This window comes from Frankliniella occidentalis, unplaced genomic scaffold (genome assembly GCF_000697945.3).
Source record: "Frankliniella occidentalis isolate FOCC.00 unplaced genomic scaffold, Focc_3.1 Scaffold170, whole genome shotgun sequence".
Classification (NCBI taxonomy): Eukaryota; Metazoa; Arthropoda; class Insecta; order Thysanoptera; family Thripidae; genus Frankliniella; species Frankliniella occidentalis.
In genome coordinates this window covers 237,980-249,574 of record NW_026267296.1, presented here as the reverse complement: position 1 = coordinate 249,574, position 11,595 = coordinate 237,980, and the positions used below count along the sequence as shown (strand labels likewise).

Sequence of the window (11,595 nt, the reverse complement as noted above, 5' to 3'; positions counted from 1 at the left end):
GGGGGGAGGCCCCCTGAGCGCGGACGGTTCATCATCTATTTCCGATGAGGCCGATGTGGTGGCCCCACTCACCAAGTCACAACCAATATGTCGTCGTCTGCACGCCGCGCGCGTTCGGAGGGTTCGGAGGGTCGACGACGTTATGGGGAAGAACGTTGGAAGGACGACGTCATCATCTTGCTCGGGGGAAGTGCGTGCAAGCAAGGCACCTCGTTCGAACGGGGAATTCCGATCCAATCCAAATTTCGAATCGTTCGAAAGCGGGGCGGGCGAGGGCGACGTAGGCGTCGTCTTGAAGACGGCTGGGGGGTAGCAGGAGCAGGATCGGGAGCAGGAGCACAAGGAGCAGGAGCTGGCACAGGAGGAGCAGCACGCTCTGACACCCGAGCAGCGAGTGAGTGCTTGAGAGGGTTTTCCGGAGCGTGTGTGAGTGAGCCCCGATCACACGCTGGCCGTGAAGCGTGGCGTGTCGAGACGTCGTCGTGGGGTGGCGGCGTGGCGTGGGAAGAGCAAGGGATGCCAGCCGGCAAGGCAGGGGAGGGGAGGGGACGGGATGCGCGCGGGGGAGGAGGGAATATGCGTTTCGTAATTCTGTTACAGTCCCGACAGTGATATTGCAGTCGAAATGGAAGGAGGGGGAGGGGCGGGCAATGCCTGACTCTTATTGGCGATGACAGCAGTCGCGAGTCCAGTCCGCTTTCCCAAGAGTGGTCCTCGAGTCACTGGCCCGCTTTCGGAAAGCAGGGCGGGACAGCGTGGCGCGGTGGCGCGCCCGCCCCCCGGCTCTCCCGCTCAACCTTGTCCGGACGTGGTCCCCGGCATTCCCTGCGCCGCAGCCGGCTGGTCCTGCTTCGGCTGTCCGGCTGCAGGAGGCGTTATGCAGAAACCATAGCAAGCTACGGGATGAGGTGCCCTCACCGCAAATTCGTACGGAATCCACCGCCAATCGGATTTACCGGGAAGCTGCAAACCTACGGATGCCCCCCCAGAAAAAAACCGCGTAAGAAACCCCTGTGAATAAAGGACAGATTGCGATGTGAAAAAGATGCAGGATGCAGGAGGGCAACAGCCGCTGCCGGAGCTAGAGAGCATAGAGTATGCCTAGGCTAGGGTCTTCTTCAGCTAGCAGTCGGGGATGGTGATGGTGGGGTCGGGGATACCCCTCGCTCTGCGAGCAGAGGGAGTAGCGCCGCTCTGACGCGGGGTATACTCCCCTTGTGACTCATGTTTACACGACACGCGCGGTCAGGTTATCAGCTGTATATGAATACGCAACCGCGGAGAGGGGGTGTTGGCTCAGGGAAGGCAGATGGGGCGACAAGGACAAGCCGCTGCCCAGGCCCAAATTCTTTCAATTGGTCCCGAGTCTTCAGTCTGTTGACAACATGGCATCTCCTGCTGCTGTGTTCAATGCTTCCGTCTTTCGGAAAGCAAATGTGTGCATCGGGTTGAACACCGTTTTCAGAGGTGCTTCGAGATGTATCCTTTACGTCACAGTGTTATTGATTTTGAAGGCTTGTCGGCAAAACATACTTAGTTTTATTTACTTGAATGGTGTTGCACAATTCTCTATGGTACGGTTCACTGTTCTGAGTGGTACAATTGATTTTTTGAGGGGTCGTACTGCGGCTATAGTAAGGTGTCATTTTGGTCGTAAAGCAAACCAAAACTTTTTTGAAATAAATGTCTTGTTATTTTTAATCTTAACTCTATTATAAGGTTTTGCATCAGCTACAAAGTCAAAGGGTGAGTAAGGTAAATGTTATTCTTACAAGGGTTGTAAATCTACAGTGTCTAATTAGTTAATTATTCCCTCTATATTCAGGTCCCAAATTTGATTGGGAGGATCCAGTGAATTTGGAGTCACAATTTACTGAAGAAGAAATACTTGTGAGGGACCAATGCCGTGCTTATTGCCAGGAAAAGCTAATGCCCCGCATAACCATGGCTAATCGCAATGAGAGTAAGAATCTTTTATCGCGCATGATGCCACTACAATATAAACATGTTTTCTTAATGATTCCTTTTTGTTTTCTTTTGCATTACAGGCTATGACAAGGAAATTATGAGGGAGATGGGTTCAATAGGTTTGCTAGGGTCAACACTGCAAGGCTATGGATGTGCTGGTGTTTCTTCAGTGGCTTACGGCATTGCTGCAAGAGAGGTGGAAAGAGTAGACAGTGCTTACCGTTCTACAATGAGTGTACAGTCATCTCTCGTAATGGGCCCAATTTATCATTATGGTTCTGAAGAACAGAAAGAGAAATACCTTCCTAGGCTCGGTTAGACCTGCTTTTCTAGTGCTTGGTAATATTAGGTACTGTGCATTTTACTAATATTTTCTTTCTCTTTGTTGGTTTTTGTTTCTGTAGCGAAAGGCGAATTAATAGGTTGTTTTGGCCTAACTGAGCCTGATCATGGGAGTGATATTGGTACAATGGCATCTAAAGCTGTATATAACAAAGAAAGGAAATCCTACACTCTTAATGGCAGCAAAACTTGGATCACCAACTCCCCCATAGCAGACATTATTGTTGTGTGGGCGCGTACAGAGGATGGGAAAGTTCGGGGTTTCATAATTGAACGAGAAAATGCCAAAGGCTTGAGCACTCCTCGTATAGAAGGAAAATTTTCTTTGCGTGCATCTCCTACAGGCATGATTCTTATGGATAATGTGGAAATTCCTGAAGGAAATATGCTTCCAGGAGCTGAGGGCATGAGAGTTAGTACTACCTTTGCTCATGTCATATTAATCAATTAAAATTCCACACCTTTACCTGTCTATGTACTTAACTAAATATCAATTTCAGGGCCCCTTCTCTTGTTTGAACAATGCTAGATATGGAATAAGCTGGGGAGCATTGGGAGCAGCAGAATTTTGCTTTGCTGCAGCTCGTCAGTATACACTTGATCGAGTACAATTTGGTAAACCCCTGGCTGGAACTCAACTGATGCAGAAGAAGATGGCTGATATGCTTACTGAAATATCAATTGGCCTTACCACTTGTTTACATCTTGGTCGTCTGAAAGATAAAGGAATGTATGTAGTAAAGTAAATGGTGGTAAAGCGAATCTGCACTTTCCCAGACAAGTAGATTGCAAACTATTGTGTTACAGGTTGTGTCCTGAAATGGTTTCAATCGTGAAGCGTAATTCTTGTGGAAAAGCTTTAGACATAGCTCGCACAGCTCGTGACATGCTTGGAGGAAATGGTATTTCCGATGAATATCACATCATTCGTCATTGCATGAACTTGGAGGCAGTCAACACTTATGAAGGTAAATATTGTCAGTATTATTTGCCGAGTTGGTTGGTAAGAAAGGTGAACTGATGGTATTTGTTTTTTATCTGTCTGTTCAGGAACTCATGATGTTCATGCTCTTGTGTTGGGCCGTGCTATAACAGGACTTCAAGCTTTTTGATTGTGGTTATATTTTATGCAATAGATAATATAATAAATCATTCCTTCATGTACTCTGAAATGTGATATTTATGTTATCAGTGTAATTGTTTTACCAAAGGAGTATTTTAATTACTGTGCATTAAATTTTAATTTCATTTTTTAAAACAGAAATACATCTGATTAGATAAAATGTAAGAAAGTTGCTTCTCCATTTTTTAAACGGACCCGTTTCTGCCAGACAGTTGGGGCGCGCGGGGGGGAGGGCGTCATGGTTCAACACCACCTGTTGAGCAGCTCCACACCCACGCCCGGGTACCAGAGCAACAATGGACACCTTGCTCTCTGAGTAGTCAGCCCCCCGCGCGCGCTGCCCAGCGCTCATGCCAAAAATTGTGTTCAATTATAAAAGTAATGATTAATATGCTAATTCAAAAAAAATATCACGCAAAAAGACACATCAAGAACAATAACAATGCAGCGAGCAGGCATGAAATGCCTACATGGCGTCCAAAAGCAGATTGTACAAGTGAGAGGGCGCTATGACGCGGCGCAAACTTCTGTATTCAAAAAATATTGCTCGAAACTATAAAATAGAAAAAATTCTTAACTAAGGGTCCGTTTATGGTTAACAAGAATTGTTAACGTTTTTTTCTCCTCATTAAAAATTTAATCTAACTTCAATCCTTGCTTTTCTTTTGCCTAAATGAGATCTCATGTACCAATCTTCTAAAAATTTCCCCATCCTTCAAAAAGCAAAACAAAAAACATGTCTTCCTTTTTTATTGGAGGGAAGATTTAAGTGTTTCAGAATCTACTTTCTAGGTGTTCATAAATGAAAGCGTTATCAACGTAGGACATCAGGTAAGCGAAAAAAATTGCTCTGTTAATTAACGGAGATGCTTTTATGAAGCATGAGATTCTGTTAAGATCTTGGAGGTTACATAAAATTTTAAGTTGAAATAGTCACATTTATGTAATGAAAACACTGCATGCACTAATCTCAACAAAAAATTATGTTCAAGGAACGTTTCTACACACTCAAACACAAATCACTATATAGCATACCTGAATGCAAGAACCACGTAACAATTAACTTCATACAGACAACAAACAAAATTCACAAACACAAAGACAGTGATTACTGTATGTTCTTTTTCCAATCAAAACCTAGAGCCAAAATAGTCAGAATTGAAACAAAGCAATATGAGTATAGCCTATGTCCATCATAAAAGGTGCCACATTTGTGGAAAATCAGATGGTTTCTAACAGAATTTTGAGATGGACCTTACTTTTAAGAAAACTACAGCCTAAATCATTGGTAGAACATCACATGTTTTTTCTACAGTTAGTTAAAGCTCAACCCATAACAAATTTTACAACAGGAACATCACAATGATCTCTTGTCTTGAAATCTTTTCACTTACAAACAAAAATATAGCTACCAGTCAAAACTTTGACTATCTGAATAAAACTCTTTTTACAGAAATAATACAAGTAAGAATGTATGTACACAAAATCAGACTACAAATAAAGTATTTATACAAACTTCACACATCAAAATCACAGAAGCTATTTTTTAAATAACAGACTTTTTACACTATCACATGCAAAAAGATAATGATTTTTGTTTCTGTATGTTAAGTTGGGTGAAAGAACTACACGGGAGGGGAGAGGAAGGCGTCTACAACAGCTATGGAAAATATTTACATTAACAAAGGTAGGTAAGTCTACCTTCAATGAACTAAGTCCTGTACACCTATAACAAGCACACACATTAACAAAATAAAATTTCCACTTTTAGGGGAGAATTTTTATAATTTCTGAATTTTTGCGTCAGTTCAACACAAGCAAGTACCATACATTGTACAGTAACATAGGCCAAAGCCTTAAAGTCAGGCTTACCTTTCTTTTTCTTCTCATGTTGTTACCTTAATATAAGGATGATATAGGATGGATGGCATGACTGTACCAGTAGATGTACCGACATGTTAATATCGTTGTTTTCATGGAGCATTTGAGAGCATATGGCTTTGAGAGCACACTTTTAAGAGAAATCTTAGATAAAGGAACTTCATTAACATAAACATTAACAGTTTAGGAAATGTATGTGCATGATAAAAATATTAAGAAATATTGCACAACCACAAATAAGTTAGGATACACCAAAAAGTACTATGTAGTTTTTAAAATTACAAGGTTACAGTGTCCTCAAATTAGTACGTTTCTAAAATCTCAAGGCACATCTTCCAATTCCTTAAAGATAAATATACACAATTGGTGAAACATCATACAGTAATTTAAGTGATTAGTACTTAGCTATAAAACCCTGGTATTTCCTCAACTGATGAACAAGGGAAACATATCTGAGATCAATTAGGTAAGGTATTTGTACCTTTTAAATAAGAAAGCAAAATCTGCTGACAGCAGACTGCATTATTTGGGCTGCAAGCTAGAACTGAACACAGCATGAAGTGTGCAAAATTTTTAATTTCTTTGATTGAAACATATGCAATGAAAAATAAAATCTAACCATAAGTTGTTTTACTGATCCCACCATCAACAAAAACTTATGTGGGTATTCATTCCTGAACATTTTCTGTTCAGGGAATTATCACTTAAACCCTGAAAATAGAGATGAATTCAAACACTTAACTTGCTTTAACAGTCTTAGAATTCCTCAGCTGAGGATTTATTTAATTTCAAAATAAATTTCTAGGTAAGTTTTTTTTAAGATAAAAATACAGAACCTGTGTTATTCTTTCTCAAAATTTCTAATTTTGCAAAAGGGAACTGGTCTTACATCCTGCTACTTACAACTCTGAAATAATGTGGGACTTGGGTATTTAGTCTTAGTTCCCTTACTCTGGACAAAAGGACTGTCAAGAACTATTTGATATAAAAATGCTTCCTAATACACTTCTTTGCCCACACCAAGAAAAAGTATTAAAGGGGTTATGGTTGTACTGTATAGCCATCATAAGATTTCAAACTCTTCACACTCCATATAATTATCACTGTCAAACCCAATAGCATTGTCATCCTCAGGGATGCTTAATCGAGGTAGGCTTACTGCATCTCGGCTGCGACCATCACAAAACACAAACATTGGGTACTCTGACTTCTGATTTGGCGGTACAAGACACTGTATGAAAAAACAATTTGAGTGAGAGCAAATAAAAAAACTGCAGAAACAAAGAGTAAACTTAGGAAAACAAAACTTCACAAACCTTTTTTACATCTTGAACAAAGGCATCTAAATCATCTCTTGTTTTGCAGTAGAAGCCAATAGAACAAGAGGGATCCATCTTAGACAAATGCATTTTTCTCGGTGATCGGCAATGGAAAGAAGATAGAGGAAAGTTTGGTTGCCACACATCCACACGCTCTTGACAGTAATGTGGATCTAAATGTATAAGTTTATCATCTGCAAAATTCAAAATCAAATATATTTGTTTATGACTTGAAATACACACCACAGCCAGAAAAACAAGAACTTTCTATGGAATATTTGTCAATTTCATTCACCTTGGTAGCCAACAAAATAAAGTGAATGTCTTGGTCTTCCACCAATTATGCCAATGCAATGTTTCAGGGTCAACAATGAAGTAAGACAAGGAGCATATATGGAGTTCATTTTTTCTCCTCCCAATCTCACAGGGACCAAAATTATAACAGATTTCCAATACTTCCTGCTCCCTCCATTTTCATGTTTTTCACATAAATCAATTATATCCTGCACATATACTGCAAAAATAATTAACATGTAAGTAATATCCAACAAGCGCTAACATATCTGTTTCCTGACTAGAATGAAAAGAACTGACCTGCACAATCTTGAGCAACGTATACACACAATTTTTCAAATTCATCATATTCCTCTGCTGCTGCTTTAACTGCCATCCTAATTTTTAATTGAAGGTAAGCAAATTTTTTATATTTAGTACACATATTTTTTTATATTTAAATTTGTTGTTTGATTTGTGAAACACACTTAAAGATCAACAAAATGTACCTTAGTAAATGAGCCACAGACCCAGGTCCATACCAGTCTCCAGCTTTCTTGCCAGACTCTTCTCCAAGACGAACAAGAGTATGAATGGAAAATGGACTAACTGGTGAAGGAATGTCAGCAAACCATTTGATAATGGCACGATGCATTTTGTCATTGCGATTCATGAGCCCAGTTGTTAAGGGTTCTTCTGGCCGCCATCTCCAGTCTAGAAAAAACATATTCCAAAAGAAATTTATTAAATCTTGAAAACAAAAACTTAACTATTTCCATATAAAATTATTGTATCAATGAAAATCATACCTCTATTAATAAAGTGACAGACTAGTGCCTGTGCCAGAAGCATTTGTCCACTACGAAGCATACATCCCCATCCACAGTCAGTTGTAAAATTTGAACCATTCAATATGGGAAATTCGCGGCGATAAGTAAGCCATAGTCGGCTTTGAAAGTCACTGCGGAAAGCTTCTATGCCTTCCTCCTCCACAAACACCCCTAACATATCTTCACTGCAGGCAATAGCTTGTGTGTCATCCAAGGGATGATGATCCACAGGATGATAACAACGACCCAATAACCAAACTGGGGAATCTTTCGAAAAGTTAGTTTTCACTTTAACTGTCCACCCTAAAGCACAGAAAAAAACAAAATCATGTATTTGTTTGTTGTTGGCGGAAGTTTGAAATTGCTCCATTAAAGGCAAGAATTAGGACTTACCATACTTCATGTTATTCCACATTGACATAAGTTTGGTTTTAACTTTCCCATCGGTCTCAGGCTCCTCAGCACTTGATGTAGGACTACGACCATTCTGGTGATGAGGCTGACTTTGGCTTTGACCAAGGTTGTTTGCTAATTTTCTTACGCCAGAGAGGAGCCCTGGTTTAAAACTTGCAATAGCTTCAGCGTTCATTCTCTTTCAATGTGAGACAGCAATAGATACATCCTCAGTAGGGGGACTGCAAGACACTGACTCATACAGGAAACCTTCCTTTTATTTCTGCCAGTGCCTCAGATGAAAAGGCCTAGACCTAGTTTCATTGCAGATCTAATATCAAGTCACAGTATTAAAAGGTGGTGACAAATATTAGCAATGGCAATCATAGAACATGTTGCAAAGTCTAATTGATCTGCTTACTGAAACCCTAGTGATTCTTGTCCAAGTTCTTTAAGGGGAAACGCTGCTAAAATTAAAACATTCCAATGTTTGTGGTTAGCTATGTTGACATCAACTGAACATCATATCACAGCTGTTTTCTTCCTTCTTCCTCCTTTTTTTTCTTGTTGTGGCGTCTGCGGCAAACGTCAAGTGGGTCAGTTTCGCTCTCAATGACCTTTCGACGACATTTCCAAGGCCACAATTGATGCGCTACAGACAGCCTGTTTATTGAGCTTTCTTGCAGATTACGTTTTGACAAAGTCACAGATTACTATGAACTTTAAAAATCATTCAAGTTTTCCGATGAGATGAATGGAAAGAAAACACAAGGAAGTCAAGTCATTAGGAGCTGAGTGCCGGGTCTGTTCTTCGTTGTAGCAGGCTGTGGAGCAAAGTGACTAGACAGTCAGTGAGCGTTGTCGTTTCGCCTGGAGTTGTCAGGAAAATATTAGTGAAGAGTGATATTGTAACTGACAGTATAGCCTAGTTTTTAAAAGAAGTCGTTCTACTGCATCGAAAATGCCTTTGGAAAATTTGGAAGAGCAGGGGCTCGAAAAGAACCCCAACCTGGAACTTGCCCAGTGGAAGTTTCTGCTTAGCCTCAGCGAACACAAAGATGACAAAACTTTGCAAACCCGCTTAATGGATGCCATCAAGCAGGATAGTAAGTTGTTTCTTTTTCTATTGTTCGCCAAGTTTTACTCATTTTATCTTTACGATTTGATCTTTTTCATAGTCAAATATGTCTTTGTTGACGTCTCCTCTGGGCTTAGCAGCGGGTCCCATATCTTGTCAATACCGGTCTTAAATCTTGCCTTAGTTCTCACATCGCCGTTTTTCTTCTTTTAAACCATAGTTAATTGATGGATCTTTAATTTTTCAAATGTTATTGTTTCTCATGTCACTTTTCACATGTAAAAATATCCATTGTCATCCGTATCCCATAACCTAACTTTTTGACACAGTCTTTTGAAACATTTTGTTTCTTTCTCAGATATGGCACCATTTTATGAAGAAGTTTGCCGGGACTTAAATTGGCCTGTAGATCAGAAACTTCTCACCGACATGAAGGCTGCAAACGAAGAAAAGTTGAAGCTCCTGGAGGAAACCATTGAAGATGCAGAGAAAAATCTTGGAGAAATGGAAGTACGGGAAGCGAATCTAAAGAAGTCTGAATATCTCTGTAGGATCGGTGAAAAGGTTTGTAAATATTTTTGATGTATATGTAAAATTTAAAAGCCATTGTGATAATTTATCCTTATTCTGTGTTTAAGGAAGGAGCTATCTCAGCATTCAGAAAAACCTATGAAAAGACTGTATCTCTTGGTCATCGACTTGACATTGTTTTCCACAATCTGCGCATTGGTCTGTTCTATCTGGATCATGACTTAATCACTAGGAACATTGAGAAAGCTAAGAGGTATATTTTGTAATTCTCTTTACTTCATTCAAAGTTTTGACACTGGGTAATTTTTTAATTTTATTTTTTAGCTTAATTGAAGAGGGTGGTGACTGGGATCGTCGCAACAGATTGAAAGTGTATCAGGGGCTTTACTGTGTGTCCATTCGTGACTTCAAAGGAGCTGCCAATTTCTTCTTGGATACCGTGTCAACTTTTACCTCTTATGAGCTTATGGATTACAACACATTTGTTCGTTATACCGTGTATGTCAGCATGATAGCTCTACCACGGAATGAACTAAGAGACAAGGTAGTTAGTTGTACCGTATAATAATAATTCTATTTCTTTTTGAATAGTGGTACTATATTGTTTCCATATTCCCGTAGATCATCAAAGGGTCTGAAATTTTGGAAGTTCTTCATACCAATGCTGATCTTAAAAACTACTTATTCTCCTTATATGATTGCCATTACAGTGATTTCTTCAAAAATCTTGGTAAGAGATTGGTGCAAATTTCTTGTTGTATATTTTGAACTCTGGAAATAAGTTATGTTTGCTTATTGTGTCCTCTCTTTTGTTTCCAGCTGTGGTTGAGGGCTTGTTACGAAGAGACTATTTAGTAGCCCCTCACTTCAGGTATTATGTGCGAGAAATGAGAATTTTGGCCTACACACAGCTGTTGGAATCATACCGCAGTCTTACTCTGCAGTATATGGCTGAGGCTTTTGGTGTTACTGTTGACTTTATTGACCAGTAAGTTATTGTAGTCATCAGAGTAGTTCATGTATTTAAATGCCCTAATTATCTTATGCACATTTATGTTTCTTTATTTTTGTAGGGAATTGTCAAGATTTATTGCAGCCGGCCGCCTTCACTGCAAAGTGGATAAGGTTGGTGGTATTGTTGAAACAAATCGGTCCAGAAGAACAGACTCCAAGCATTGGCAGTATCAAGCCACAGTAAAGCAAGGAGATTTGCTTATCAATAGGGTGCAAAAACTTTCAAGAGTCATCAATATTTAATTAAATTTCTATATAAGAGCAACCATTTTCCCTACAGCATTGCAGCCTGTATTTATATACTAACAGATAATCATTTTTGAATAAAAACATCAAACATGGAAGACTGATAGCAACTTTTTTAATCCTAATTCTTGAGAATGTTGTATTGTTCTCAATCTCAACAGCACTTGTCAACCCTATGTGCCATTTTTAATTTCTCCTGAAACAATCTCGAAAGAAACAGTACAAGCAACAATTAAGATGTTGGCCTTCATACTAAAACTTCTTTAACATTAGGTGCCGACAAGCACAGTGCGCTTCAACCTGTGGCCCCAGAGGCCCTATGCTGGTGCTGGTTGGTGAGCATGATGAATAATCCATGCATCTAAGCTGGTTTGACCACACAACCGTAAATGTAGCTGCAGACACGTGAATTCAGACTGGGCCAGCTCAAAATCCAGGCTCAAAAGTTACGTTTATAAGTTAGTAGCCCGAACTATGGTGGCCATTAACTTAACTTAGTAACATAGGCTCCGTCCGAATTCTCATCCAGTCCGTTCCATTCAATTTCCTTTCGTGTCTTTTCTGGATGAGGGCAGGAGACATAGGGGCCCAGGGGGG

General features: G+C 39.9%; 3 protein-coding genes and 1 long non-coding RNA gene across 4 annotated transcripts in view; 3 read left to right on the top strand and 1 right to left on the bottom strand.

Annotated features, from left to right (window-relative positions):
* The window catches only part of LOC127750318 (uncharacterized), a 36,194-nt gene that overhangs the window by 15,446 nt on the left and 9,153 nt on the right, over nt 1-11,595 (top strand). The gene's annotated exons all lie outside the window — the stretch shown is intronic.
* LOC113213657 (glutaryl-CoA dehydrogenase, mitochondrial) lies at nt 1,268-4,084 on the top strand. Its single transcript, XM_026432778.2, has 8 exons — nt 1,268-1,479; nt 1,720-1,746; nt 1,826-1,963; nt 2,049-2,282; nt 2,373-2,722; nt 2,811-3,040; nt 3,118-3,278; nt 3,361-4,084. Exons 1-8 carry the CDS (start codon nt 1,386-1,388, stop codon nt 3,420-3,422), a joined length of 1,296 nt encoding a protein of 431 aa, XP_026288563.1. The 5' UTR covers nt 1,268-1,385; the 3' UTR covers nt 3,423-4,084.
* Nucleotides 4,287-8,692, bottom strand: LOC113213655 (cysteine protease ATG4D). The gene is made up of 8 exons (XM_026432775.2): nt 8,551-8,692; nt 8,130-8,460; nt 7,716-8,039; nt 7,416-7,620; nt 7,228-7,304; nt 6,929-7,147; nt 6,631-6,827; nt 4,287-6,545 (listed from the first exon to the last, which is right to left on the bottom strand). Exons 2-8 carry the CDS (start codon nt 8,323-8,325, stop codon nt 6,378-6,380), a joined length of 1,386 nt encoding a protein of 461 aa, XP_026288560.1. The 5' UTR covers nt 8,326-8,460; nt 8,551-8,692; the 3' UTR covers nt 4,287-6,377.
* LOC113213656 (26S proteasome non-ATPase regulatory subunit 6) lies at nt 9,079-11,096 on the top strand. Its single transcript, XM_026432777.2, has 7 exons — nt 9,079-9,235; nt 9,566-9,771; nt 9,846-9,991; nt 10,063-10,282; nt 10,360-10,468; nt 10,558-10,726; nt 10,812-11,096. Exons 1-7 carry the CDS (start codon nt 9,091-9,093, stop codon nt 10,993-10,995), a joined length of 1,179 nt encoding a protein of 392 aa, XP_026288562.1. The 5' UTR covers nt 9,079-9,090; the 3' UTR covers nt 10,996-11,096.

Excerpts from the sequence above, each read along its gene's own strand:
- LOC113213657 (XM_026432778.2), top strand. The coding sequence starts at position 1,386 with ATGGCATCTCCTGCTGCTGTGTTCAATGCTTCCGTCTTTCGGAAAGCA. Across the intron at positions 1,964-2,048 it reads CATGGCTAATCGCAATGAGA|GCTATGACAAGGAAATTATG; the intron begins GTAAGAATCTTT and ends TTTGCATTACAG. Across the intron at positions 3,041-3,117 it reads CGTCTGAAAGATAAAGGAAT|GTTGTGTCCTGAAATGGTTT; the intron begins GTATGTAGTAAA and ends ATTGTGTTACAG.
- LOC113213656 (XM_026432777.2), top strand. The coding sequence starts at position 9,091 with ATGCCTTTGGAAAATTTGGAAGAGCAGGGGCTCGAAAAGAACCCCAAC. Across the intron at positions 9,236-9,565 it reads GGATGCCATCAAGCAGGATA|ATATGGCACCATTTTATGAA; the intron begins GTAAGTTGTTTC and ends TTTCTTTCTCAG. Across the intron at positions 10,469-10,557 it reads TGATTTCTTCAAAAATCTTG|CTGTGGTTGAGGGCTTGTTA; the intron begins GTAAGAGATTGG and ends TTTTGTTTCCAG.
- LOC113213655 (XM_026432775.2), bottom strand. The coding sequence starts at position 8,325 with ATGAACGCTGAAGCTATTGCAAGTTTTAAACCAGGGCTCCTCTCTGGC. Across the intron at positions 6,828-6,928 it reads TTATTTTGTTGGCTACCAAG|ATGATAAACTTATACATTTA; the intron begins GTGAATGAAATT and ends TGAATTTTGCAG. Across the intron at positions 6,546-6,630 it reads TTGTTCAAGATGTAAAAAAG|TGTCTTGTACCGCCAAATCA; the intron begins GTTTGTGAAGTT and ends TTTTTCATACAG.